The sequence below is a fragment of the Aspergillus wentii genome (assembly GCF_001890725.1).
Source record: "Aspergillus wentii DTO 134E9 unplaced genomic scaffold ASPWEscaffold_2, whole genome shotgun sequence".
In the NCBI taxonomy this organism is placed as follows: domain Eukaryota; kingdom Fungi; phylum Ascomycota; class Eurotiomycetes; order Eurotiales; family Aspergillaceae; genus Aspergillus; species Aspergillus wentii.
The window spans coordinates 2,367,366-2,393,606 of record NW_024467833.1 but is presented as its reverse complement, the minus strand read 5'-3'; the positions used below and the strand labels follow the sequence as shown (position 1 = coordinate 2,393,606).

The 26,241-nt window shown below is 48.7% G+C and overlaps 10 protein-coding genes across 10 annotated transcripts; 6 read left to right on the top strand and 4 right to left on the bottom strand.

Moving 5' to 3' along the window:
- Nucleotides 1–84: 84 nt before the first annotated feature.
- Nucleotides 85–1,811, bottom strand: ASPWEDRAFT_49057 (putative sphingosine kinase (SphK); the record flags this gene model as incomplete). The annotated part of the gene is made up of 3 exons (XM_040837207.1): nucleotides 85–1,400; nucleotides 1,528–1,584; nucleotides 1,664–1,811. 3 exons carry the CDS (start codon nucleotides 1,809–1,811, stop codon nucleotides 85–87), a joined length of 1,521 nt encoding a protein of 506 aa, XP_040692640.1.
- Nucleotides 1,812–2,257: 446 nt separating this feature from the next.
- ASPWEDRAFT_36668 (coatomer subunit beta) lies at nucleotides 2,258–5,963 on the bottom strand. Its single transcript, XM_040834514.1, has 6 exons — nucleotides 5,903–5,963; nucleotides 5,482–5,844; nucleotides 4,995–5,415; nucleotides 4,554–4,943; nucleotides 2,892–4,500; nucleotides 2,258–2,821 (listed from the first exon to the last, which is right to left on the bottom strand). The coding sequence occupies exons 2-6, from the start codon at nucleotides 5,784–5,786 to the stop codon at nucleotides 2,679–2,681; spliced, it is 2,868 nt and encodes a 955-aa protein (XP_040692639.1). The 5' UTR covers nucleotides 5,787–5,844; nucleotides 5,903–5,963; the 3' UTR covers nucleotides 2,258–2,678.
- A 236-nt stretch (nucleotides 5,964–6,199) lies between these two features.
- Nucleotides 6,200–7,006, top strand: ASPWEDRAFT_168832 (mago nashi family protein; the record flags this gene model as incomplete). Its single annotated transcript, XM_040830356.1, has 7 exons — nucleotides 6,200–6,237; nucleotides 6,293–6,330; nucleotides 6,385–6,480; nucleotides 6,542–6,605; nucleotides 6,659–6,746; nucleotides 6,806–6,931; nucleotides 6,992–7,006. 7 exons carry the CDS (start codon nucleotides 6,200–6,202, stop codon nucleotides 7,004–7,006), a joined length of 465 nt encoding a protein of 154 aa, XP_040692638.1.
- Nucleotides 7,007–7,544: 538 nt separating this feature from the next.
- Nucleotides 7,545–8,738, top strand: ASPWEDRAFT_106561 (GID4/VID24 family protein; the record flags this gene model as incomplete). Its single annotated transcript, XM_040827819.1, has 4 exons — nucleotides 7,545–7,970; nucleotides 8,022–8,172; nucleotides 8,244–8,601; nucleotides 8,672–8,738. The coding sequence occupies 4 exons, from the start codon at nucleotides 7,545–7,547 to the stop codon at nucleotides 8,736–8,738; spliced, it is 1,002 nt and encodes a 333-aa protein (XP_040692637.1).
- Nucleotides 8,739–9,929: 1,191 nt separating this feature from the next.
- sskB (putative MAP kinase kinase kinase SskB) lies at nucleotides 9,930–14,092 on the bottom strand (the record flags this gene model as incomplete). The annotated part of the gene is made up of 2 exons (XM_040837206.1): nucleotides 9,930–12,231; nucleotides 12,285–14,092. 2 exons carry the CDS (start codon nucleotides 14,090–14,092, stop codon nucleotides 9,930–9,932), a joined length of 4,110 nt encoding a protein of 1,369 aa, XP_040692636.1.
- Nucleotides 14,093–15,626: 1,534 nt separating this feature from the next.
- On the top strand, nucleotides 15,627–18,113 carry ASPWEDRAFT_65872 (ammonium permease MEP2). Its single transcript, XM_040838824.1, has 6 exons — nucleotides 15,627–16,123; nucleotides 16,187–16,251; nucleotides 16,302–16,556; nucleotides 16,622–17,296; nucleotides 17,347–17,578; nucleotides 17,632–18,113. The coding sequence occupies exons 1-6, from the start codon at nucleotides 16,040–16,042 to the stop codon at nucleotides 17,755–17,757; spliced, it is 1,437 nt and encodes a 478-aa protein (XP_040692635.1). The 5' UTR covers nucleotides 15,627–16,039; the 3' UTR covers nucleotides 17,758–18,113.
- A 372-nt stretch (nucleotides 18,114–18,485) lies between these two features.
- On the top strand, nucleotides 18,486–20,085 carry ASPWEDRAFT_36662 (flavodoxin family protein). Its single transcript, XM_040834513.1, has one exon. The coding sequence runs from the start codon at nucleotides 18,554–18,556 to the stop codon at nucleotides 19,592–19,594; it is 1,041 nt and encodes a 346-aa protein (XP_040692634.1). The 5' UTR covers nucleotides 18,486–18,553; the 3' UTR covers nucleotides 19,595–20,085.
- Nucleotides 19,907–21,708, top strand: ASPWEDRAFT_36660 (U2 snRNP complex subunit CUS2). The gene is made up of 6 exons (XM_040834512.1): nucleotides 19,907–20,090; nucleotides 20,297–20,419; nucleotides 20,484–20,881; nucleotides 20,942–21,050; nucleotides 21,107–21,262; nucleotides 21,321–21,708. The coding sequence occupies exons 1-6, from the start codon at nucleotides 19,914–19,916 to the stop codon at nucleotides 21,531–21,533; spliced, it is 1,176 nt and encodes a 391-aa protein (XP_040692633.1). The 5' UTR covers nucleotides 19,907–19,913; the 3' UTR covers nucleotides 21,534–21,708.
- A 353-nt stretch (nucleotides 21,709–22,061) lies between these two features.
- Nucleotides 22,062–23,952, top strand: ASPWEDRAFT_168826 (tubulin beta chain; the record flags this gene model as incomplete). The annotated part of the gene is made up of 8 exons (XM_040830355.1): nucleotides 22,062–22,073; nucleotides 22,192–22,215; nucleotides 22,319–22,344; nucleotides 22,429–22,470; nucleotides 22,537–22,591; nucleotides 22,648–23,438; nucleotides 23,504–23,863; nucleotides 23,919–23,952. The coding sequence occupies 8 exons, from the start codon at nucleotides 22,062–22,064 to the stop codon at nucleotides 23,950–23,952; spliced, it is 1,344 nt and encodes a 447-aa protein (XP_040692632.1).
- On the bottom strand, nucleotides 23,936–25,888 carry ASPWEDRAFT_348221 (uncharacterized protein). The gene is made up of 3 exons (XM_040834101.1): nucleotides 25,489–25,888; nucleotides 24,838–25,424; nucleotides 23,936–24,775 (listed from the first exon to the last, which is right to left on the bottom strand). Exons 1-3 carry the CDS (start codon nucleotides 25,795–25,797, stop codon nucleotides 24,376–24,378), a joined length of 1,296 nt encoding a protein of 431 aa, XP_040692631.1. The 5' UTR covers nucleotides 25,798–25,888; the 3' UTR covers nucleotides 23,936–24,375.
- Nucleotides 25,889–26,241: the final 353 nt, after the last annotated feature.

Here is a 26,241-nt window from a genome sequence, read left to right as displayed (position 1 = left end):
GAAAATCTTGCGCGAGGGTATCATCAGTGCGAAGACCAGAACAATGCAAATATTAGAAATGAGAAACAATCGCCGAGAAGCCCTTTATTTCGGACCCTCTGTTTCGTAAAGGTGTCCGGACTTTGAAAGCACGGTACCTAGACCCTTGTGGATTTCCACCTGGAAAGCCTCGAAAGGAATAGTCTCGCCATCGACACTGATATATCCTTCTTTTTCTCGGGGTACAAGTCGATAGGCCAAGGCTTTGCGGATGCCGACGTCCGGCATACCAAAGAATCTTCCTTCAGGAATTTCTGTCATCATCTTGATGGATGTGAGACGACTGATTGTTCCATCGATCGTGACAATATCCATCAGCCCATCATTGGGCAGCGAGGCGGGGAAAAAGCTGGTATCTTTCGACATGATGGCCATGTTACCCGCATAGAAGTTACCAATCGTTTCGGCCGGAATGACTTCCCAGTCCTTGGGGAGTTCATCCAAAACAGTGCCGTATTGAAGTTCAGGAAGACCCGTGGACTGACCCGCAGTCCCTTCGGGATTCCGACCTCGAGGATCGCTATTTGCGTATGTGGCATAGTGATCTTTGATCATCTCCTTATCATCCATCACTACTTTCACAGCAAGGTCGCAGGGGTACACCGTGCGCTGAAAGAGACGAACAAGGAAACCGTAAGTGAAACGATGGGCGCCCATCCATCGGATATTATCTGTGCCCAAATCCGATTCCGCCACAATACCAAAGGATTGCGACAAGAATGACAGGGTACGTGTGTTGCCTTGAGTGATGGACATCAGATCCAAGGGGGCCTGCACGGCCTTGACAATCGATAGGGCTGCTATAGAAATACTCTCCGTTCCCAAAAGGTTCCACGCCATCGCATTACCAGAACCACAAGGTACCATCGCCACTGCCACCTTGGCAAGGGCTTCCCCGGCGTTCGGTTTCTTTCCCAGGCCATTGAAAACCTCATACGGCAAGCCGTCACCGGAGCAGCAGATAATGGCATCGTAGGCGTTTATATCGATTTTCTCGGCAATTTCGGTGGCGTGGCCGCTATGAGTAGTCTCCTGCAGGTCCACCTGGCAGTGCGCGGCCGCAAACACGGGTGCCGCATATGTCTGGTATAGATGGGACGCTGCTCCCTTGCCGCCAAAGGGGTTCACTAGCACCTTGAGTCGTTTGTAACGCAGCGCATTGCCATATGCCAGATTGAGTAATGATGCAACCCACGCCTCAACAGTTGATTTCTCTCCCTCGTCGATGGGGTATTGAAGAGCGGTCACGGAGACATCGTTGGAGCCCGAATGTTTCGCATAGGTGATAGTGAGACCAGCGGGGGTAAGTTCGGCATCGAGGACGTTGTACAAAGCAATGGCATGGGTAACCCCGGTTTCTTCTGAGATAGCCGACAGTCAGCTTCAAGTCGCGCATTTTGAGACCCTGAATTTGCAAGATCCCGAGAGAAATCCGCAAGCGGAGCTTTGAGGTTCAAGGGAAGATAATAATAAATGGAAATGAATTACTTGATTTGCCTAGTAACCCACAGCAGCGACGATCGGACTTACGCATGGAGCGTTCATCTGCGAAGATTGAAGGACCTGGTTAACTATGGAATCCTCGACCCTGCCAAAGGAATTGATGCTTCAGGGGCACACATACCGACGATGAGAAGAGAGTCGCTTCCCAGAGTCAGCGAAACTGACTGGGCAACGATCAAAGCTGAATCATGTTGCAGCAATTTGGACTGAGACGTCTGGAATTCCGGCGCATCCGTGAGAGGGGTCGAAGGTTCATTATTCGAGGTCATTATGCTTTTTCGGAGGGGAAAAAGAGCATCCTAGGAGAGCAAGAAAGAGAAGGGGGAAGAAATAGATTCCAGTAAGAATAGGAAGTAAGTAAGAATGGATGGAAAATTATTAGGACCAGAGGGTGGATGGAGGCGGAAAGGAACGACTCCATGGAACAAGAAGTCGGTCCACTTCCAAGCAGCAGTGAACGACGACTGCGGTCTCCTTGGCCAAAAACCTGATGTTCTTCACGGCAGGGAAATCCTATGAGTGAGTATAGATTAATACTAATGGAAATCAATTAGAAGCCGAATCAGTTTCACATAAATGGTCGACTCCGTAAAACGGTATTTATTTACTATTCTTAGTGGCGATGACTGTGCCGAGGGAGCTCCGATGAGGTGTCTCTGGAATGCGTCACAGTACTTGCATGCGAATCAGGAATGGGACGAAAACAGCTTGTTTAGGAGGCATATGCATCAATTTCTTCTATTCTTTTTTTATAGACTGTTCTATCATTATGCAAAAATATCGTTCAGACATAACTCTATCGATCAGCCACCGCGATCGCCACAACCGAGGCATCGCGACCAGTGGATCAACAGCGGGGAATCGAGATGGATTGATATTGGTGAATTGGGCCATGGCAGATCGTGTCGCTCCAACAGTAAAGAATAGGAATAGACAAAGGATGTAATGTAATTGTTCCATTCGAAAGAAGCCTTTTCTCACCCAGTACAACACAATAAAAAGAGGCATATAGGTAACAAATTCGTTCATCAGAAGAGAAAGAAAAAAAATAGAACACAAACACTCAAAAAAGAAGAAATAATATAATATGAGGGAATAACAACTAATCAAACGCTGGTCGAACGGTTATAATCTATTCATGCCGTCGAGGCCTTAAGACCCTTGAGGGATCCCAGGCTCAACGCCAGACCTTGTGAACGGCTTCTTATCCGCACAAATCCAGTGATGGGTCCGTCTTCACCTTCCTTCTCGATACTCAAGTTCGCAAGGGCATCCTCACCTGTAGTGTCATCCATGTCAGCGGTCATTCTATCGTAATCTAAAAAGGGTTAAGAAAGAGTAATACATACCAAATACGCTCCGGGCATACAGGTTGGCACTCAAGAACCGGCAGTCTCCCTTGAGGGATGCCTCGGGTGTCAAACAGGCCATGTTGGTGCTTTCCATCAGCTGCTTGAGGAATTCGCGAAGGGTCTTGGCCTTAGAGTTGATGTTGACCTTATTCTCCCACTCGAATTCGGTCCACATAGTCCGGAACTGAGTCTCGGTACAGTGGCCAGGCTGAATGTAGTCCATGATGTCCGCATGGATGTCGTTGAGGATGACAACGTGGGTTTCCGTCGAGCTAGCGCCGTCGTACACAATGTTACCGAAAATGACACCAGTATCCGTCGACGACACCTTGACCGTAGCCTGCACATTCAAGAAGTCGCGCGGTCCCAGGTTGTGAGTGGCTGGCCGCTCGACGACCTTCAGATCGCCCAGTGTCGCGAACTCAACGGAGAGATTCTGCAAAGTTTCAAGAGTCTGGTTGACCAAAAGCACATCAAGTACAATGTCGAATTGATGAACAGTGACATAGGCTTCGGCATAAACAGGGTCCGAGAAACCAGTCAGCTGTACCACTCTACTCAACTTCGAAGACACAGTCTCCACTGTCGAGTCACCACCAGTGGCCTTAGCCAGATCAAGCTCAATCTCTTCTGCGCCCTCGATGCCTGTCTTCTTGGTGAACTGTCGGATTGGGATAGCATCATCGATTTGGACAGCAGTCTTTGCCTTCTCAGACGCTTCCTTAGCGGCCCGCTTCTTGTCTTCGACTTGAACCATGGCGCGGAAGGCTTTCCGAGTATCCTCCAAAAATGTGGTCTCCAGCTCCTTCCTCTGAGAGAACTCGGCAAGAGAACGCACGCAGCACATGATGCGGTCGACCGAATCTTCATCAATAGGGGCCTTGACGAATTGAGATTGACCGACACGGATGATCGAGATCATAATGAGCATTGCTTCTGCGCGAAGGGCGTTGGTGCGGGCGGTATCTTCGGAAACTTCTGAATGACGCATCACCAACTTGGTCAAAGTGGATGACAGAACGGTGCCCAGGTAGTAGTCACCATCCAAAATCAATTGACGAAGAGGGGGCTTCTGGGCGGCCTTGACTGCCTCGAGTCTAGCAGCGGCAGCGGATTGGCTCGTGAGGGCGCTCTCAGTTGCGTAAGTGCCGTCAGCTAGCACCTTTCTGGATCCAGTGGGAGCCGCAGGCTTAGAGTGTCCATTGATCTGTTCCTTGATGGCATTCTCATCTGGAACCTCGTCGAGCAGTCGCTGCTCAGAGGCCAAGATTGGAATCTCTCCGAGACTTGCTCTGATCCGTTTCCAAGCCTCACGAATGTCTTTCTCTTCCAAAGAGTACTCTCCGACAACCCACAGAACACCACGGTAGACCTTTCCGGCACGAACCTCGCTCAGGGTCGAAACCAAGCGATCAACAATGGAAGCACGCAGATTGGGAAACTTCTCGACAACCTCCTTGACAAAGGAAATCACATCAACTGCCGAGTTGTTGTTGAAGTCTGCAATGAAGTCCATCAGAAGATCGACAACGCTGGCGGCAATTTCGGAGAACTTGATTGCGCAGTTGTGTATCGATTGGATCAAAAGTTGGCGGTATTCGCTGTTCTGCATATGCTGTCAGCTAGCTGAATTGCTCTGCTGAAAAGACATCTTCCTACCTTTTCATATTGCTCGTCCACTGTCTTAGCAAGCTCCTTCTTCAGAAGCATAACGATTTCCTCCACATTCTTGCTCGAAACCATTTCCAAAGCGATGCCGAGAGCCTTGCGACGGACGTCGATGTCGGTGCTAGAGAGAACACGCAGGATTTCCATTGTGAGATCATCCAAAACACCCTCATTGCGAATTCTCAGTTGGTCAACTCGGTCCAGAACGATGAGCTTGACGTTGTTGTCAGCCTCCTTGATACACAGTTCGATCAACTTCCCCGCAGCAGCTTTGACAGCGACGGGGTTACTGGTAAGAGCCGTGAGGGATGTCGCAGCCTCATAGATAACAGTGCTCGTAGATGCATCGAGGAGATCGAAAATCAACCGCAAATATCTCGCCTAATGTTCATTAGCATGCAATAGAGTTATTTCATTCGCCGACAACCCCACCTTGTTCTGCGTGTTCTGCACCGCATCCTTTCTGATGAATTCAAGCTCCACCAGTTGCAGCAATTCATCAGTGTTTGGAATAGTGTCGAATGTCGAGGCCAAGTATTCGAGAGCCTTTTGGTGACTGATGGACATGAGAGCCGCGAATGCATTGCGCTTGCAGGTGCTATCGGTCTCCGAGTCAAGGAAAGTCTGAATGAGCTCTGGTGCGTCTGGGATGAGGGATTCCGAGTGCTGGAAAATGGAGGCGACGGCCCAAACTGCATTCTTTCGCACGTAGGCGTGTCGGTGTTCCAAGCATGAGCGGGCCGATGAGAGAAGTGGCTCGATGAGCTCCGCTTCGCGGAGCTTACACAGGAATCGAAGGGTATTTCCTCGAATGTATTCGTTGGGGTGCTGGAGATCATTTCGAATGCCATTGCTGCAAGGAAAAACACTGTCAGCAAAATAGCCAACGGAATGCAGGCAGAGGGGACCATCTCCTTACCAAACCAAGATCATCTCCTGCTTGAGCTTGCCGGTTGCGTCAAGCTTAGGACAGATTTCGTAGTAGAAGTAAAGCAGCTTCTTCAATGACTTGCTTTTAGACGGCATGACAAAGCGAATGATATGCATCAAGAGCTGGGGCATTGGGTCTCCGTTGAGCATGATCGTGATGATCGTCCTCATTGTGTCCATCTTCGTTTCATCATTGCCCTTCTCCAGCTGCAATTTCAGCTCCGGCAAGGATGGCTGATCCGCAGTGTTGTCCATATGGACCAAACTGTATGCGTTATCGAGATACGACGCCATGGTGGTTGGTTATCGCGAGCAAACGGCCGTAACAGAGTCGAGTAGGGAGGGAGGAGGCCTGTAAGTTGGACTGTCAGTACAAGTGGTTATTCTGGCCTGGCGGGAGGGGAAAATACCGGGCTGACTCTCCCCAATAATTCAAAGTGCGCGGAGGAAGATAATTTAATACAATGCAACTCCCCTCACCTGCCTGTATGTCATCAGTGCGAATGTTTGGCAATCCGGGGTCCTAATCATCAACTTGTCCATTTGCGCGGCGGAGCAAGCTGTCCGGAGTGTGTGGATGACTAAGCCGCCTGGACCAACCCTTCACCAGAACCGCCTACAGGCCCCGATTCCGATGGCGGATTCTAGCAGTCAATCTGGTCGTCTTTGTCTTCTGCCACGACATTACAGGGTGAAAGGTCGAGAAGATGTCGGCCCCAAATGAACCTTTCTATCTTCGCTACTAGTAAGGCTGATATGCGTTGTAGCCCAGGTCTCCTCAGCTGCTGACAGTCGTGCAGCTCAGGTCACTCTGGGCGGTTCGGGCATGAGTTCCTAGGTTGGTCTACGCAGTGATATCTTGTGTCTCGCACAGCTGCTAATAAACCATCAGAATTTGATTTCCGTACCCTTGGCGATGGTCGCAGCTCCGCCGTGCGATACGCGAATAACTCCAACTACCGCAATGATTCCCTTATCCGCAAAGAGAGTGAGTGCTAGGGCAGGGTCCGGCGACCAAGGTGGAATTGTCGCTGATGAGGTCAATACAGTGTGCGTGAGCGCGTCGATGATGCAGGAAGTCAAGCGTATCATCAAAGAGAGTGAAATCATGAAGTATGCATTCCATCGAGCGTCGAGATCCAATCCCACTAATCAATGCCAAACAGGGAAGATGATTCCAAGTGGCCGCAGAAGAACAAGGACGGACGACAGGAACTGGAGATCAGACTCGGAAACGAGCACATCTCTTTCGAGGTATGTTTTATTCAATGGCGTGAGAGAACCGCGTAGAATCTAACTCTCATATCGCAAAGACCGCGAAAATCGGCTCCCTAGTAGATGTCACCGAGTCGGCCGATCCTGAAGGACTTCGAGTGTTTTACTACCTTGTCCAGGACCTCAAAGCCCTCATTTTTTCTCTCATCTCCCTCCACTTCAAGGTAATTTCTTCCTGGTTTCTTGACCCTCTTTTCATTCTGACCCGCAATTACTTCTCGCAGATCAAGCCTATCTAAATTGAAACATACGGTATGAGATGGAGCAAGTGATTCTAATGATAACCATTGGGCGTTTTGATGGAGGATGAAGGGGATTTTCGCTTTGCTATATTGCCAGATGGGACCATCAGATGGGCATGACGCAACGCTTTTGAGAATTTAAGGATATAAAAGAAATACCCATCTTCTTTATTAGCACAAGTACTTTCTGAGACCGTCTAATATTCTCAAACACCCGTAGACCAAACTATCTCCATTTATATACCCACATCTGGCTTGAATAGTCCGCTCTGATTTTCCGCGCTTAAAGCGTTTGCCTCCCCCGCGCTCGCATGACCCGCCTATCCCTTTCAGGCATTGCGTCTCCCGCCCGGACATTAATCGATCGTAAGGCCTTCAACCGACCTTCAACTTTTCCTTTTCATCTAATTTTTCTATCCTGTTGCCGCTCTGATACCCTTCGTCTGTATTTATTTATTTGACCTTTTTTCGTGGGTTTCGACGTGGACTTGAAACTCAACCAGATCCGATGTCATCACCTTCTTGATTAGCCTCAATGCCGACTCCGAGTGACAACACACTACAGCTAACTGCTACATCAATCGCCGAGGATCTCTCTGCTCGCACCACCTGTCCCCCTGAAGTAGAGAGACTGACAAGTTGGAGAGACTCCCCCGAAGCATCTACTGTTGTAGAAAGCGATGCCCCCGACAACGCTCTCTCCCCCGCCAGTGCAACAGCGCAATCCGTGCTGATTCGACCGGACGATGGTCTTGCTCCTTCGAACGCAGATCATCTAAGGGTTGAGATGATACCCGATTCTTCTACCAAGACGATGGCGAAATCTGACGACGAACGTACCGAGGGGAGATTAAGTCCCGCGAGGGAACCGTCATGCCCTCTCACTCGGTCTTCGCCAGTCAGTTCGCCTTCGTCGCCCTCGGCCACTTCTCTCCTAAGCTATGAATTCTCCAACATTCGAGTACGTAACGATTAGAACCAAGACTAGCCGTTTCTTGCTAACGATGGAAAGCTTCTTCCCAATTACACATCCTCTTTTTTGCGCCCTGGGAGCAAGTTCACTGGTACGCAGCAATCAGACCGTCAGGTATACAATGTCGACGTTGAGATTAAACACGTTGACATGGTCGAATCCTACCTTTGTGGATACCTCCGTATACAAGGTCTGTATAGTGGTCCCTGCACTTCCGCATACGCACGAGATCGTTTCTAATCCTTGAAATTTGATTCGCAGGTCTCACTGAGGATCATCCTACATTGATCACATTTTTTGAAGGAGAAATAATTGGAACGAAGCACACCTTCAAAACTCGGAATGAAGCATGGGGCGCGTCAGAAAAAACCGATATGCACCATTGGGCGAGGTTTCCTGCGTGGCGACCGCTGGCCAAACAGGCGAAGAGACCCGACTTTACCTACCGCAACTTTGCACAACGTGAACACATATTCATGCGGTGGAAGGAGTATTTCCTTGTGCCAGATCATCGGGTGAGAACAATTTCGGGTGCAAGCTTCGAAGGCTTTTATTATATCTGCTTCAACCAAGTGGAAGGAACTGTGACTGGAATATACTTCCATGCAAAGAGTGAGAAGTACGTATTCGATTCTTCGTTCCCGCATAATTTTGCGCAATGGCTGCTAATCGAAATCTACGATTCACAGATACCAGCAGCTCGAACTCAAGCATGTTCCAGACCAGGGCTGTACACCAGCCATTGAGTTCCGCTAACGCTTGACAAACTCCATCCTGGCTGTATCCCCATTTTGGCCTTGAACTTCTTGCAAGTATAGGCTTTTCTGCATCTTACCAATTCTTCCAGTTTTTGTTTGTATACCACAGAAGGCCTGAGTAACCCTGGCCCTTCATCGTTCGGGTGACTGCTGCATGTTTCCTACTCGCGTTCTGTCTTGCCTTTTCATCTTAATTGGTTCTTATCTCTATTTTATTTATTCGACCCTCCCCCCTGGCAGTGGTGAGTTCTATTCACATATCACGGTGCTTGGAGAGTATATATCTGCCTAGTGCATCTATATTTCCCGAGTTATCGTTTCTTATACCGATTTATTTATTCACGTCTCATGATGTTTTGAAATTTGGCGTCTTCGTCAGGCGATACGGCTCTGCATCTATTTTTTTTGTCCTTCCATTTGGTGCTTTCTTTCCTTTACTTTTCTTTTTGCAGGAATCAATCATCTCTTAATACAGTCAGCATTGCTTGGTGGGTTTCGGACGGAATATCTCCTTGGCTTCTATCACTCTATTCCTCCTCTTGACTATCATGATTTATTTATCATTATCTTTTGATCATCATCTATCTACCGCCAGACCGCTATGCTGTAGTGCATATGGGGAAATTTTGACTCAATTCAATTTTTTTCCTTTTCTGCTTTTTGTCAACTGAGCCTCTATCTTAAACTTTCGTATACCTAACCACCTAATTAGAGAAGTAATTACCAATTGGAAAAAGAAGTCCCGAGAGTCAAAAGATTTCATGAAAATTGCATTCATTATCTCAAGTTTTGAAATGATAGGAAGTGTCATGTTATCTGAAACGCCAAAAGCTTCGTGTATTTGAGCTTTTTTTTATCGACCAACAGAAGGAAATCCTACACCCACACGCACAACCAAAAAACACCGCCGGGGGAAGATGAGGTCATTATTCGGAAAAGCACACAGAAAACAAGATATATACAGGAATATGGATGGATGAAGATGAAGAAGAAAATGAATGGTAGGGGGTATCACATGCAATCATCTTGTGGAGCGTCATATTGATCGCAAGCAAGGCTTTTCTTTCTAGGCGGTAGTGAGGGGGATATGTAAAGGGAATATAAATGAATATATCCCAGAAAAAAAAAAAAAATCACAAGTAGAATGGGTGGTGAGACTTGACTGGGGGTAAAAGAAAAATGAAACGAATCATGAGTATCCGTAGTTTGAGTTCTGGCGACTGCCCGAGTTGGAACTGCTGCCGCTGTGCTCACTGCCAGGAGTGGCCGGTTCAAGCACAACTTGTTGACGGATGGAGACGATCCAGTCGTGCTGTAGCAACTCCGTTGCCGTAGATCTCTTTAGAGGATCGCACTCGAAGCAGCGCCGCAGAAAGTCTATACCAAGATCGCTGAGCTGATCTCGTGTTGGTAGCTGAGGTTGATTTCCTTGAGCGATGTTGTACATGATGGCCCACTCGTTGTCGAGGGCGGACCATGGACGACGGCCCGTGGCCATCTCCAGAATCACACATCCTAAAGACCAGATGTCGACTGCTCCCTGGCGGTGAATCAATTTGGAAGAGTCACCGCGGATAACCTCGGGGGACATGTACATCGGAGTGCCGGTCATGGTTTTCTGATTTTTGCGTTGATGCGTCGCCTGGGCGTCTTTCGGAACAAGTGCTTCCTTGTGGCCAGCACCAGCAAAAGCATCCATTGGTACGGCGGTCTTGCCTTGGCGTGCAATGATCTTTGCCGCACCAAAATCGACGTATTTGATGATTCCGTTGTGGTCGAGCAAAATGTTCTCCGGTTTGATATCGCGATGGACGATACCGGACTGATGCAGATACGCCAATCCTTCAAGAAGTTGGAGCGCGTAGACCATGATGACTGTTTCATCTTCAACACGTCCATGCTCAAGCAAACTGGCAAGCGAACCACCAGAACAGTATTCCATGAAGATGTAGACCTTGTCACGATGCACCTCGATACCATGGTATGAAACAATATTGGGGTGGTCCAAAACTTCAAGAACACCCATCTCATCTCGAATCTGCTGGGCAATTCTTGGAATGAATTGGGGATCCTGTAACCGAATTTCCTTGACTGCCATGAGATAGTTGCTGTCCAAGTTGATTGCAGCATAGACAGATCCAAATGTACCACCACCAATAAACTGGCCCTGCTGCCACCGCAAGGTAACATTGGTCGCTGATGAGGATAGCACCGTGAGAGACCTGTCAGCCTCATTGGATCCTTCTAGCACTCGCCCCAATGCTTGACGTTTCGCATCTTCGTCCACCCTCCTTTCCTCGATTTCGAAAATGTGAGCCGAACGCTGCTCGCGAATAAGCTTCATTGCCTCATCATCCGTTAAAATCCGACCGCCACCAATCTTTCTTGCTCCTGCACGCTCCTCCATGCGTTGCTTTTCGGCTTGAGCGGCGAGAGAAGACCGAGCGCCCATGATATCGAAATGGGAAATCAGAAGGGACATACAGCCGGCCACCTTTAGCCTTAAATGACCGAACTCTGCATCGTCCATTGAGAGAAGGTGCCTGCTAGAGGTTATAGCCATAGCAAACTCAAGTGCAGACACAGCCCACTTGAAGGTTTTCCGATCAGCAGCATCACAGTCATCGCAGATGAAAGAAACCCAGTCAAGCGACAGCTCCACGAGTCGGGCGCTGTTCATCGCACGTCTGTTAGGGTCGACGTAAGTCGAAGAGCGTTTGCCAAATTCCGTTGCAAAGGCATAACAGGCTTGAACGAGTTCTTGGTTTTCAACATTTTTCGACCTCAGTTGCTCCCTGACAATTGCAACACTGTCCATGATCGCCATCGAAAGCTTGAATGAAATCTTCTTGATTTTGTTCAGTTCTACGTTGACCCGTCCAAGGTTCGCGCGTTGCTCGATAACCATGTCGAGTTGAATTCCAGTCAATTGAGACAATTCGTGCCTAGCATTAGACAATCGTTGCTGGGTTCCCTCGACTACGAGTCGAAGTTTGCCAATCCGTATGTCTGTGGGTTGCTCTAGAATCTCTACCTGCATCTCCTTTCCAGCCCAGGACAGCGGCTTCTCTGGACGGACTACCAAAATGTAGGGAGCGTGAGGCGAATCTTTAGTGATATCTTCCTCACGAAAAGAGGTTGCAAGGATGGCCTGTATATCGGTGGGGCGGTTCCACAATGCGTGGTGCGCGAAAAGATATACGCCCTTTTGTCCAGTGGAGTTGTTTGATTTCACCAGGAAATGGTCTGATATCAACAAAGCCTCAAGGAATTCATATGCAATATCAGCGGAGAGGTTATACTCGGTAGCATTTTCGAAGAGCTGGCGCAAAAACCGAGAGAATCGATACAGTTTCCGTTGTCGAATTCGGGTCGAGTCCAGGATACTTTTGTACCGTTTGTCCATCTCAGTCGGGTCTTCGTTTTGTCGTGCCGTTAGCTCTCGATCGAAATGAATCATCAGACGCTGAAGCGATCTAGCAGTCAGAGCACTGGTGTCATATTAGCAAATATTTAAAGGTCAACAGGCAGTAAATAACCGTACCTGAACTGTTCAGCCACTTCAATATCTCCACCTTCAAGTTGGCGGCCAATTTCATTTGAAAACCCCCATTCTTGTTCAAGAATTTCTGCTTCTTTGAACGTGTTTTTGTTTGCATTCAATGTCCAATTCAACAATCGAAAATAGTATTTCATGGCATCCAGCACAACGGAATCGAAGTTCTCATCGACACAAGGAGGGAGATCCCACCCCGGCTCCGGTCTGGAAATATCCACGTAGCGTTGTTTGATTTCTACAGCGACTCTCATCAAAATCTGAAATTGGGAGATCATCTGGTCAAGCAATATGGGAGACTGCTGGGCCGGGTCTTTCATGGTTTTAGCGTACGATAGACGAACACGAATGATTTCCTGTATGAGTCGTGAAGGAAAGTTGATGAGAGTGAGAAGTTCTTCAATATACGGCGGCAAATGTCGTTTGGCAAAAGCTTCTGAGTTTTCAATTAGTGTGCTCTTTGCCTTTTTGATTACTTCCCCTATTCCATGTAGCATATTATGGTCTCCTTGGAGATTCTTGAGGCCATCCTCTTTCATGATACGATCAAGAAAAGTCGATTCATCAGATAGATCACTGCTGATGGACTTGGTTCTTGGCTTGCTAAAGTCAAGTTCATTATTACCAACCCACTTCTGCAAAATGGCGAGCTCAGTATTGATGAGAGCAGTGGTGTTGTGCCACGCAAAAATGGCCTCACGACTTGCGCAGAAATCTTCCGAAGCGACACGAGGGTTTGCCGTTTCCAGTTCTTTGTGGGTGGGATAGAGCATTTCACATTTCTCAATGTTTTGAACAACGTCCTCGACCTGCTGGATTGGCGACTTGCCGACCTCCGTTTCTCCTTTGATCTCAAAATTGATGATGTCCTCCAGCAAAGGTCCCAGGTTGGAGCGTGACTCCTCGATAAGCTTTCGCTGTAGAGCAACGCTGCGGCCGCAAGTCCGTGCCCTAACACCCACCCAGATGGCAGTATTTTGAGCTGCTGACCTCTTTGTATCTGCGGATCCAAGCATGCGTTGCTTTTCCTGCTTAACAACATCTCCCTTCAGCACTGAAGCCAGCATAGAATGCCACTCTAGCCGCTCCTGGTTCTTTGGGTTTTTGAGTTCATCGATGGTGGGCTGGTTATCGTCGGCGAGGAAAAGCTGGATATCGGGATCGTAAGTATCATCCTCGAAAGGTGCCTCGGAAGAGGGTGATGGTTCCTCGAAATCCGAGTCCGCCACCATCATCATATTTTGGGCCTCATCGAAATGGTTATACCAGGCTTGAGGATTAGCCCGGATGCGTTGAACATATGCCTTTTCCTGGGCTCGGTACTGGGCATTTGGGTCACGTCGAGGGGTCCTCTTGGCGGAGGACGATCTTTGACGGTCATTCTGAAGGCTGATGTACTGAGGAGGACGTCGCTGGGGAGCATAAGTGTTGGACGGGGTCCTGGCAGGACCGGAAGGGCGCTGGGGTCTCAAGTCTGGGTGAGGCTCGACGGGGGGTACTTTTTCGAGAGCGGCCGTAGCACCGACACTGGCACCACGAGGACGTGTGCCGGATCCCGGAACCGATACCCACGAGGAGAGGCTGGAGGGATGGGATGGAGGAGGGGAGGAGGCGATGGTGGGAGTCGGGGGTTGTTGGATCTGACTGTCGAAGTTCTCTGCATAGTTAGAGTTGGATCTCATGGCAGCGTAGGGATCCTGCAAGAGCTCATCCGAAGAGCCAGAGCCATCGGAGTCATGGTTAGCAATACCGGGGTGCTCCATGATCTGGGATGCACGCTCTGGTTGAGTCTCCATCTCGCATCGTCGAAGCTGGTGGATGTGCCTCTGGGGCGAAGAGGAGCTTCCAAGTTCCAGGCGATAGGGGCTGTGGCGGTGCATGTCGGGCTGAGCCACTAGTATGGTAAATTACCGTAATTACGCTTCAACATATCATGGGTGAGACAATGAATCTATTCATTTCTTTCTTTTGGTAGATTTCCTTGTTAAGACATGGAGTTTTCTGGAGTAATTCATGATATGGGAATAAATAATAGAAATTTGTGATTGAAGAAGGGAGACTGGTATGTATGGGCGATAGGTATCAAGCCGAGCAAGGGCCAGAGCGACAACGATACCCAAGATTAGCCGGAATTTCTAATGCACGCTTACTATTTGACTCTTCCAGCCAACTGTCAGATTCATCATTGCATCCTATTGTGGTATAATGGCCTTTCATATCCATCACATCAGGTACTAAAGGGGGAAGAAAGAAAAAGAAAGGAATAAAAAGAAAAAATATATGACATCTGCATAGCAGATCAGGAGTATTATTTGAAACTATCGAGACGTTGCAGATATCGAAAACCGATCAGCCGAGTCGAATATTGGAATATCCTCGGCCAATAGGAGTAGATACAGTTATCTTGAGGCGAAGTGGCTGAGAACACGGATAGTGGAATTTTTATGATTCTTTTGGGCTGATGATATCTCGAGCCTAGAGTCTATGGAGTATTAGACAGACAGCCCTACCACTTACCCATCTGGAATGGTCCACAGGATGGTCGATGTGCCTGGGGTTATGGAGCATGTGAATTCTGTTTAAGCGCCTTGGTTCTGTCTGGACTGACTTTGACGGAATTCTTGTTTCTGTATAGCTTTATACTCTCCCAGTGTCTAAGTAGGCGATGTCTATGAATCATTCTTCCAAACAAAGTCCTGCCATCCATGAATCCAGGCAATAGACGGGAGTGTAAAGTGTAAACAAAGTATAGGTCAGCTGTGATAAGGAAAGGCTGCTGCTGATTGGCCGACAGCGTGAGATAAGGTCGATAAGTGCACTCTGACAGATATATCAAGTCATTCGATGAAATCCATAATCTACACTGTTGAAGTCTTTTGGACTTGAATTCAGTATTAGAAAAAGAATAGAAACATCGTCCATCAACGAGTCTATATGGAACTATCTGGTGGTGTCCATCATCGATGCTGTTCCCTGTCATATGGCGATGATAGAACCCGACGTTCTGATTGGCCCGCTGGACCTCATATCTACAACCAACTGAACGCTGTCAACAATCTCTTTTCCCATTATTTGCGCCGATCTGTCACTGAATCTCAGGGTCTCTACTATCGCTAATCTGTCATCGGTCTCCTATCTTCGGCCGCTTCCACGAATTTACCCCGGAGAACGTCAGCCTCAAGCCCGTATCCAGACCCATGCTTTGATGGTATGCATTCGATCATCACTGCACAGCATCAAGTACGATTGTAGAGTATCATTCAAGAGATGCTTATAACGGATGTGGTAGAGATTATACAATGCCATCGTACTTGTAGATAGGTCCATGATCGTCATTTGTCGATGAATCCTCCTGACACTTGCATGGCTTGGCCAAAGACTCATATCGAGACTGGACTATTATGGCTACTAGCATCCATGGCGTGGTCTTTTCCTAGCGTCCGAACAGTGGGGATTCTTGGAACGGCGCGCCATGGCCTTTCTGACTCGTATCTGCATGTGCATATGTATTTATTCCTATCTGCCCATGTCACATTTTCTGTCTTGTTCCTTTCTTCTGTCCATTCCATCTCGTCCTTTTGTCGTCGCTCGTTATCGAACAACTCTCTAATCTCCCACCCATCGATATCGAGAGAGCTTTTGGGTAGCCTACTCCATCGCCTATAGGAGTGCCTTCTATTCTTATTTTACGTGTCTTTGCTTTGTTGGACTTGTGGCACCGGTCTGCCGGGTGAGGTTTCACAATGGCCGAGTATCCTGTGGCCTACAATGGGTCCATAGCCACTGGGGGTGACTCTTTGACAGAGGATCTCAATATCTTCTACAGTGTTAGTGTTATCATCGTCCTTCTCTGGGCTTGACGAGGCACATCTCGCTAACTATGCTATCAGTCAGGCGATATCGCCTGGGTGGTTACGTCCACTGCTCTGGTGTTGCTCATGATTCCTGGTGTCGGGTATGGATGAAAAAACTATCTCTGATACGTTAAAATACTAACGAAATTAGGTTCTTCTATTCTGGACTCGCTCGTCGAAAGTCGGCCCTCTCGCTCATATGGCTCTCGATAATGTCGGTTGGAGTGGTTTCCTTCCAGTGGTTCTTCTGGGGTTACTCGTTGGCTTTCTCCCATACTGCTGGAAAATACATTGGTGATCTCAACAACTTTGGTCTCAAGGGTGTCCTGGCCGCTCCATCGGTTGGAAGCGACAAGGTCCCTGATATTCTCTTTTGCGTCTTTCAGGGCATGTTCGCCTGCATTACGTGAGTGGCTCCAATCCTCCATCTGTACGAAGTACTGTGCAGATATGCTAACAGCCCACTTTTAGTGTGGCACTTGCTGTTGGCGCAGTTGCAGAGCGTGGTCGCATGCTGCCTTGCACTGTCTTCATGTTTATCTGGACCACGATCATCTACGACCCTATTGCCTGCTGGACTTGGAACTCTTCGGGATGGGTCTTCAACCTGGGGGGATTGGACTTTGCTGGCGGCACGCCAGTGCACATTGCCTCTGGCTCTGCTGCTCTGGCCTACTCTGTTATGCTCGGAAAGCGTCGTGGACACGGAACCCATGAGCTCAACTACCGCCCGCACAATGTCACCCACGTTGTCATTGGAACCGTGTTCCTGTGGGTTGGATGGTTTGGATTCAATGCTGGCTCAGCTCTGAGCGCCAATCTGCGAGCCGTCATGGCGGCTGTGGTTACCAACCTTGCCGCTGCTGTTGGCGGAGTGACTTGGTGTCTCCTCGACTACCGACTGGAGAGGAAGTGGTCTACTGTTGGATTCTGCTCTGGTGTCATTGCCGGACTGGTTGCCATCACTCCTGGATCGGGCTTTGTGACTCCTTGGGCGGCCTTTATCTTCGGTGTCGTCGGTGCTGTTGCTTGCAACTACGGCACGAAGCTCAAGTATGTTCTGAAGGTCGATGACGCTTTGGATATCTTTGCCGTCCATGGTGTTGGTGGTATCGTGGGCAATTTGTTGACTGGACTCTTTGCTGCGTAAGTTTACAACCCGGTTGAACTATGACGACAGCTAACGTGAGGAATAGTGACTACATTGCACATCTTGATGGCTCTACCACAATCGACGGTGGCTGGATCAACCACAACTACATCCAGCTCGGCTACCAGCTTGCCGACTCCGTTTCCGGCTTTGCATACTCTTTCTTTGGAAGCTGCATCATTCTCTTCGTCATGAACCTGATTCCCGGACTTAGTCTGCGGGCCCCCGAAGAAGACGAGATTATGGGTATTGACGATGCCGAGATTGGCGAGTTTGCTGTATGCCCCCCTTTCCTGTCCAGATGATCGAAGATATCTAATTAAGAATATAGTATGACTACGTTGAACTTACTCGCGATGTCGTCAACGGCGTTGAAACCGAGCACCCAATTGATGGCTCTTCCAGACATACCGGTACCCCCACCGGCAACGAACACACCATCGAAACAAAGGCCTAATGGGACTGATCATAATCGTTATTTCAAAGATTGGCTGCTTACGGAGTACAAGGTCCCAGTAATAGTCGATTCAGAAAAAATAATGTAGGGGCTACATATACGGGGCGGATTGTTTAACTGTACATATGTCTTCTTGTTCATTCTTGCTTCATCTTCTCTGACTCTTTTCTTTTGTTCTACTCAACACCATCACTCTTTAATAATTGGCCGGCTGTCACTATTTTAGCAGACAGGAAAGCTTTGTCTCATGTTACTTTACCTTATTATTATTATTATAGATAAACTCAGATACCCTACAAAAGAACCATCTATACACCATCCCACTAATGATAGCTATACCAATTCCCATAGCAGAGACAACCTGAGAACCACGAACCAACTCATTAAACAATTGACATAATGACTTACTTCTCGGCAAATACCCTCCACATCGGTAGAATAATCCAGATCCAATGAAGATCTGCTAAGCACAGTGTCTGTGTCGGAAAATCCGAGCCCATCTCCCCCCGCAATCCCCAGATTCGATTCGGGACCACATTTTCAGTATGAATTGAACTTCATTTACAACTCGTCAACTCCAATCATCTAGAAAAACAGCTGACAAATAGAATGACTTACTCTTTTACTTTGCTATCGATTGAATGATTGGTTTTGGTATGGTAAGCTTCTCAGTCTGGACTGGGGATATTCCGACTCTATACTAAAGATCGGATCAGATATAAGTGGGTTGAACGTCCCAGTGAATTCTACTTTCTGCTACAACCAAATATTTCAATTATTCTAACAACTAGCCAAAATGCATATTCTCGGTATTGCAAATGGCTCACTCGATGGAAACTCGGAGATTCTCCTAAAAGCAGCCCTGACTGCTGCCGTGAAATTCAACACCTCAATTACGACTTCATGGATCCACGCTCCTTCAGTCCGCGTGCCCAATAATCCCAAGCCGTTAAGTGGCTCCCAGGATGTCTCTGCGGGAACCAATGCGGCGTTTCAAAGTGCGGAATCAGGGACAGGCGACAGTTTAGATGATCGCGCTGCTGTTCTGAATGCAATTCTCAATGCCGACGCTCTGATCTTGTCGTCCCCGATTTACAGCCATCAACCTGCGGGGACGCTCAAGACACTGGTGGATCGTATTCTTGGCCCCTTTACCGATGTGGCCCTTGCCAAAAAGACGATCGAGATGAGGGCCGGGGATCCACGGTTTGTGGACAAGAATGTTGATTCACGACTTCTCAAGCCACGGGTGGTTGGGTTCATGGCTGTTGGTGGCTCGACAAATACCGACCAGATCACTATGGCGTTGCCTACGATGCATAATCTCGTTTACTCCCTGCACGCCAAAGTAGTCGATCAGGTTGTGTTCCAAGGTTATGGTGCTCCCGGCTCAGTGTTAGCGACAGGCAAAGGCGACGCGGTAGAAAGAGCCGAGACGCTGGGAGAGAACGTTGCCAGCCAGCTTGGAAGGCAGTTTGATGAAGCCAAATACCTGGGCCCCGAGCCGACGGGAGCATGTCCGTACTGCCATTTATCGAAGATCGATATGTTTTGCACAGGGGACAATAAGATCGGCTGCGTTACCTGTGGAGCAGAAGGGAAGCTCGTCGTGGGGGAGGATAATGTGATTCGTCCTGTTTGGGAGGCAAACTGTTCCATCTCATGCATCACCATGGCAGGGAAGGAGAAACACGTCGACGATGTGATGAGAACCGGTCAGCAAGAGAAGCAGGTTCTTCATTCTGACCCTGAATTGGCGACGAAGAGGGAATATTGGCGGGCTGTTCAGATTCCTAATGTTCCTCTTCCTAGTAATCAGCGAGCTCAAAGGCTGTAGAGAAGTGCATTAGCAATTGCCTAAGTCTTTGAATGAATTATCCCTATTTAGTTATTAGTATGTCAATTTAGAAGTGATATTAGCCTTTTTAAAGATATATTCAAAACAAACTGGTGTTGTCAAGATTTGCCTCTCAGCGGAAGCCCGGGCAATCGTCACCGGCAAAGTTGGAAACTGCAGCTTGGAGCTCTGATCTCACCCCGCAAACCCAGATACCCCAGCTGCTATCCAACCCAACTGCCGACTGATTTCACGATCTTGTCAGATCTATCGCATCTTCATTTTCTGCATTCATTTTACTCTCGGAATATCCGCCAAGATGGCATCTCACAGCCCCAACGAAGAGGGCGCATTGAGCAACTTTCCGCAAGACCCGTCCGATTTCGACAGCGACCCTCGAATCTCGTTCTCAAAGCTCGACGACAAATTCATATTGGAAACAGATGATGGACAGGAGTTTGAATACGATACAAAACTGAAGCGATGGGTTCAGACGGTGTGTGCGCGCTTCCTCTGCAGCTGGTTGCCCCCTGGCTTTTTTTCTCTTTTCTCTTGTTTTCGCGATTGCGATCGCGTAACCCGGGGGAGCAACAAACGTGAACCGCTTCCACCACAATACTTGCTACATGGGATTTATGGTTGGTTCGTGAAACTGATTTCGTGGTTGGCGCGGTCTTTCTGCGCCCGCGGGTATTACTCCAGGTCGATGATGAGTTGCTTCGACAACAACAAGAAGCCTATAAAGTACAAGGAGTCGATGAGAATGAGCTGGTTACTGCGCAGCATCTGAAGAAGAAGCGGAAACAGCAAGGGAATCTGGATGGGGTCAGTGACGTTCTACTCTCTATTCTACATTGGAGATGGGTGCTGATTGAAAATGAATTTCTAGCCCAACGCGCAAAAACCCAAGAAGCAGCGTGTCAATACGGCGATTTATGTGACTTCGATCCCCCTCGACGCTGATTTTGAAGAAATTCGGGATACTTTCTCCAAATGCGGTGTTATCGCAGAGGAGATTGACAGTGGTCGACAGCGAGTTAAGATGTACACGGACGACGATGGGAAATTCAAGGGCGAAGCTCTTATCGTGTACTTTCGTCCAGAGTCTGTCAACCTTGCGATTCAAATGTTGGATGATTCGGACTTCAGACTGGGAGTGACGGGACCCATGGGGCCTATGAGGGTCCAGGCCGCCGATTTCTCCTTCAAGAGCCAGCAGGAGGCACCGCAGAAGACCAGCATGAAAGATAAGAGGAAGATTATTCAAAGGACTCAGCGGTTAAATAAGTATGTCACTCTACAGTCTACTTATGGATTATGAGGGGCCGTTCGCTGACATTTGGATAGCAAACTTGCTGATTGGGATGATGATGATCCGTCGGCGATGGCTGACACGAGCTCCAAGCTTGAGAAGGTCGTTATACTGAAACACATGTTCACTCTGCAAGAGTTAGATGTACAAGATTATCCTTTCAACCTGTCCCTGACTTGGCAAAGCTGACAATTCGACAGGAGGACCCTGCAGCAATCCTCGATATCAAAGAGGATATTCGGGAAGAGTGCTCCAAGATAGGAGAGGTGACAAATGTCGTATTATACGACAAGGAAGCAGATGGAGTGGCCAGCGTCCGCTTCGCCGATCCAGAAGCTGCAAAGCAATGCGTAAAGGTATGTTTCTTTTGTGAGCAGATATAATAACCGGAGGTCTAAAGCTAAGAATGTTCAGGTTATGGATGGTCGTTTCTTTGGCGGTACTCGCGTCGAGGCCTACGTCTCAGCTGGAAAAGAAAAGTTCAAGAAGAGCAACGAGAAACGGGCAGCCTTGGAAGACATGGCTGAACGAGGCATTGACGCCGAGGATGAAGAGGAAGACCAACGACTTGATGAGTTTGGCACGTGGTTGGAGAGCTCTAATGTTGTGGAGAACAGTGCGAAATAGACTTGACTTGTTTATGCTTGATGCTCTTTACACTTGGTATTGGTCACTATTGGGGATTGGGGGTCTTCCGCTCAAGTATGGGGTAACTTTTTGTACAATAGCGTAGTATTACATTAGATGAACATGGTTGTTACTTTTCAACATTAGAACTAATCCAATCTGACTCAAATGCCCATCATCCATCAAGCGTAACTTGATCCTCATTATTAGTCTCCTATCGCGTTGTTTTGGCCAGCGCATCTGTGGTTCGTTCCTGCGCGGAACGGCCTCTGAGTGGTCCCGTGACGGGCAGCCCCCCTATTACCGTCCCTCTTTATTCGCCCAAAAGCCGCCTAACCGTCTTGGGTTTGTTGATCTCCGCCCACACAACGGACAACTCCCCTTCCTCACCGCTCAACTCTCTCTCCTGCTACTCGACCCTCATCTCGTCTTTCCATCTTCCCTTCTTCCTCTCTCCTCGCCCATCCGTCAGTCGCCTACGACCTCTTTCCACCACCCTTTTCAAACAAACCACCTAATACTTCCACAATGCGTGAGATCGTACGTTTCTCTCCCACCCCTGTAGACGCGTCTTTCTGCGATTCACGTTTTTCCCCTGAACCCCCACTCGTTCGGATGTTACAGATTTGCTGACTTAGTTCCTTTTTCTATTTTACAGGTTCACCTCCAGACCGGCCAGTGTGTAAGTTCGAACTCGTCGATATGATAGAATTGTGTTTTTTGGGAGGGGAAAGGAAGGATATTATATGTTGGGATCAAAGACTAAACTTGAATGCTGGTATTAGGGTAACCAAATTGGTGCCGCTTTCTGGTATGTCCCACTGATGATATAATGGAGGGGACAAAAGAATTGGATTCCTCCACTTTTAAAGGCAATTTGCTAACAAGTTCATAGGCAAACCATCTCTGGTGAGCACGGCCTTGACGGTGCTGGTGTGTGAGTACATCCTGTATTTTGGCGGTGGAGGAAAAAAATATGATCAAATGTCTGATGAAACGACAGTTACAATGGCACCTCCGACCTCCAGTTGGAGCGTATGAACGTCTACTTCAACGAGGTCCGTTATTCGAAATCCTTCCGATGGATATAGCGGTATGCTGACAACCTACCCAGGCTAGCGGACACAAGTATGTTCCCCGTGCCGTTCTGGTCGACCTTGAGCCCGGTACCATGGACGCTGTCCGTTCCGGTCCTTTCGGCCAGCTCTTCCGCCCCGACAACTTCGTCTTCGGCCAGTCTGGTGCTGGTAACAACTGGGCCAAGGGTCACTACACCGAGGGTGCCGAGTTGGTCGACAACGTTGTCGATGTTGTCCGCCGTGAGGCTGAGGCCTGTGACTGCCTCCAGGGTTTCCAGATCACCCACTCTCTCGGTGGTGGTACCGGTGCCGGTATGGGTACGCTCTTGATCTCCAAGATCCGTGAGGAGTTCCCCGACCGTATGATGGCCACCTTCTCCGTCGTTCCCTCCCCCAAGGTCTCCGATACCGTTGTTGAGCCTTACAACGCCACCCTCTCCGTCCACCAGCTGGTTGAGCACTCCGACGAGACCTTCTGTATCGATAACGAGGCCTTGTACGACATCTGCATGCGTACCCTCAAGCTCAACAACCCCTCGTACGGTGACCTCAACTACCTGGTCTCTGCTGTCATGTCCGGTGTCACCACCTGTCTCCGTTTCCCTGGTCAGCTCAACTCCGACCTCCGCAAGTTGGCCGTCAACATGGTTCCCTTCCCTCGTCTCCACTTCTTCATGGTTGGATTCGCTCCTCTCACCAGCCGTGGCGCTCACTCTTTCCGTGCTGTCACCGTTCCCGAGTTGACCCAGCAGATGTTCGACCCCAAGAACATGATGGCTGCTTCCGACTTCCGCAACGGACGCTACCTCACCTGCTCTGCCATCTTGTATGTCTTTTCCAGATTCCGCCTTGAAATATTCCTATTTCTAAACTGACCCTTCTTTTCTTTAGCCGTGGTAAGGTCTCCATGAAGGAGGTCGAGGACCAGATGCGCAACATCCAGCACAAGAACTCCACCTACTTCGTCGAGTGGATCCCCAACAACATCCAGACCGCTCTCTGCCACATCCCCCCCAAGAACCTCAAGATGTCTTCCACCTTCATCGGAAACTCCACCTCCATCCAGGAGCTCTTCAAGCGTGTCGGTGACCAGTTCAGCGCTATGTTCCGTCGCAAGGCTTTCTTGCACTGGTACACTGGTGAGGGTATGGACGAGATGGAGTTCACTGAGGCTGAGAGCAACATGAACGACTTGGTTTCCGAGTACCAGCAGTACCAGGACGCCTCCATCTCCGAGGGTGAGGAGGAGTAGTAAGTTTTCCCACGATGCTCTGTTTTCATTGACAAGTGCTAACCTCATCTGCAGCCCCGAGGAGGAGGTCCTTGAGGGTGAGGAATAAATTACTGGTCTTGAGTGACTTGAATTGAGACCTGCTCAGTAATACCCCTCATAAACCCACGTTCTCTACGGGAGTGGCCTGTCTTACCGGCCTTCACCCTACCTGAATATTTTGTTTGAGCGCTCTTAATTTTCTTTCCTGTTTCTAATTCCCAAATGACCTTCAGAGGTCTTGAAACTATCGAACTTGAATAGCACATATTGAAAAGCAATACACCCAGTACATCTACTTTTCAAATGTGGATACTTGTAATCACTTTTATTATTGAGGTTGCCGCTGGTAAATTGAACAAAAGCTGAGCTTTTTGATGATGACTTCACTGCACTGCACAGCCCTTAAAACTAGCCTGATAGTATATCCTAAGACAACTACGCCAGCCCATTTACCAACGAAATAAAATGGACAGACATAACACTATATAAGCTAATGGAACGGGCATTTGCCCGTCCGGGAAGTTTTGTACTCCTCTACTGTCTTTTCGAGATACGGTAGACCCTTTCCTTCAAAAGACTTGGGGCCTGCATTCTCAGTATGGTAGCCCTGTGGGTAGTACTTGCCCCCTTCATCTCCCGGCAGCGGACGACCCAGGGCCCAGGTTATCCATGCAATAGGGCCCCATCGATTCCAGAGAGAGGGCTTGACGTAGTATGGGTCCGCGTCCCAGCTGGTGACGAAGAATCGGCCGTTTTCGTCAGGTTCATTAGTTGTGGTCTCGTAAGGGAGGAAGTTAGGACGGGGAAAGGCAAGGTAGCGCATTGTGAATTTGCGGATAGATAGGAGAGATGAGAATAGTTTGGCTTGGGATGGAGATGGTGGGTCATAGCTATATTGACGATAAGTTATTATTGACGGAGTGGAAAAAGTGACGAGTGCGTGTGTACTCACTACATGGCTTTTCGTAGCCGTTCGTCCATCATGAAGGAAACGAATTTCAAACCAAATTGCTCCAGTGGCTTGGGGACCATATATAGGATCACAGGGGTTGTCTGGTCGGCGGTCTCGCGATTTGCAGGATGCGGAACCATATTTTGGGCTTCATACTCGTCGCTCCAGGCGGCGATTTCCTCGAGCCACTGAACTCCATCGCGGAACCCCGTCTTGCCCGATGGGAGTTTGTCGTAACTGATATCCAGGCCATCGCCCACACTCTTCCAGAAGGTGCCCATTGCACATCTCTCGAGGTCCGTCATCTTGCGCCATTCATAACTCTCAACGAAGCGGACAGGCTGGATGGCGAAAAGGCCGAGCGTATACAGCATGTCATCATCTAGGATCTTTCCAGACGCGCGGTAGCCGCTGTGCATATACCGGGTGCGCGCAAGGCCGCTGTATGCACGCTTCGAGGTCGGCGCATTGCCCATGAACTCCTGGATCAAGATATTGGTATCGGAGTAGCGTTTGAACGAAGTTTCGGCGTTGGAGAACTCGCCGGTCTTGACGAGTAGTTTCGATATGCTGGGTATTCCATATGTCTAGTCGTCGGTGAGAAAAGGCAAAAAAGCAGCAGCAAGGGAGGTGCTGAGTTCATGGACCAACCCTGAAGAGAGCAAACTGAAGCGCTGTGATGAAGAAGAAAGGAAACTCGAATTTCACCATCGCCTGCTGGATCTCGAAGGCTTCATCGTCCGTCATCTGAGCCAGAGACTCGCGGGTGGAATATTTGGCATATTTCTGATGGAGGCGATTCACTCGTCGAAAACGCAGGAGGGAGATGAGAATGGGATACGAGACGAGCAGCACAAGGGCATAACTGAAGATCTGCGAAGATGACGATGTAGTGGGAAGAAAGGCTCGGGCCGTGCTGTTGGCAGATGCCACAGGCGCCAGGAGAGGATCGCCTGTCATGTTTGTGTAACTGACGCGAAGATGGATCGATATGAAGCTGATGAAGCTGAAGAAGCTGAAGAAAGGTCTGCCAGTTCTGTTTTCACCGCCCACAAATGTGAGGAATGTTGGATCGACGAGTCGCAGAAGCAGTAACCATCACGGGGTCCAATCAGACAGGATTAATATCGAATCCAAGGTCTTTCAACAAGAAACCCTAGATGCTGATAATAAATACGGACTAGAGATGCGACAGATGGATTGACCAGCTCCGATCGACAGCCAGAGATGGTTGCTGTCGCTGTCTGGCAGCTTCTTCAGCTCTTCATTTGTTTTTTTCTGCCTCTTTTCTTCCCCGCACGGCTTCGTCCTCCACTTCGTTTTCTTCTCCGCGAATCTCGGCTTTGCCGTTAACAACCTCATGTTTCACCATGTGTTACTTGGTCTTCTGTTTCAGATTCGATC

Coding starts and splice junctions, on each gene's coding strand:
- ASPWEDRAFT_36668 (XM_040834514.1), bottom strand. CDS start 5,786: ATGGCGTCGTATCTCGATAACGCATACAGTTTGGTCCATATGGACAAC. Junction 4,501..4,553: donor TGGACGAGCAATATGAAAAG/GTAGGAAGATGT, acceptor CAGCATATGCAG/AACAGCGAATACCGCCAACT. Junction 2,822..2,891: donor GTATGCCCGGAGCGTATTTG/GTATGTATTACT, acceptor ATGACACTACAG/GTGAGGATGCCCTTGCGAAC.
- ASPWEDRAFT_65872 (XM_040838824.1), top strand. CDS start 16,040: ATGGCCGAGTATCCTGTGGCCTACAATGGGTCCATAGCCACTGGGGGT. Junction 17,297..17,346: donor TTGACTGGACTCTTTGCTGC/GTAAGTTTACAA, acceptor CGTGAGGAATAG/TGACTACATTGCACATCTTG. Junction 17,579..17,631: donor CCGAGATTGGCGAGTTTGCT/GTATGCCCCCCT, acceptor TTAAGAATATAG/TATGACTACGTTGAACTTAC.
- ASPWEDRAFT_36662 (XM_040834513.1), top strand. CDS start 18,554: ATGCATATTCTCGGTATTGCAAATGGCTCACTCGATGGAAACTCGGAG.
- ASPWEDRAFT_36660 (XM_040834512.1), top strand. CDS start 19,914: ATGGCATCTCACAGCCCCAACGAAGAGGGCGCATTGAGCAACTTTCCG. Junction 20,882..20,941: donor AGGACTCAGCGGTTAAATAA/GTATGTCACTCT, acceptor ACATTTGGATAG/CAAACTTGCTGATTGGGATG. Junction 21,051..21,106: donor TCACTCTGCAAGAGTTAGAT/GTACAAGATTAT, acceptor ACAATTCGACAG/GAGGACCCTGCAGCAATCCT.
- ASPWEDRAFT_348221 (XM_040834101.1), bottom strand. CDS start 25,797: ATGACAGGCGATCCTCTCCTGGCGCCTGTGGCATCTGCCAACAGCACG. Junction 25,425..25,488: donor TTCAGTTTGCTCTCTTCAGG/GTTGGTCCATGA, acceptor ACCGACGACTAG/ACATATGGAATACCCAGCAT. Junction 24,776..24,837: donor CGGCTACGAAAAGCCATGTA/GTGAGTACACAC, acceptor TCGTCAATATAG/CTATGACCCACCATCTCCAT.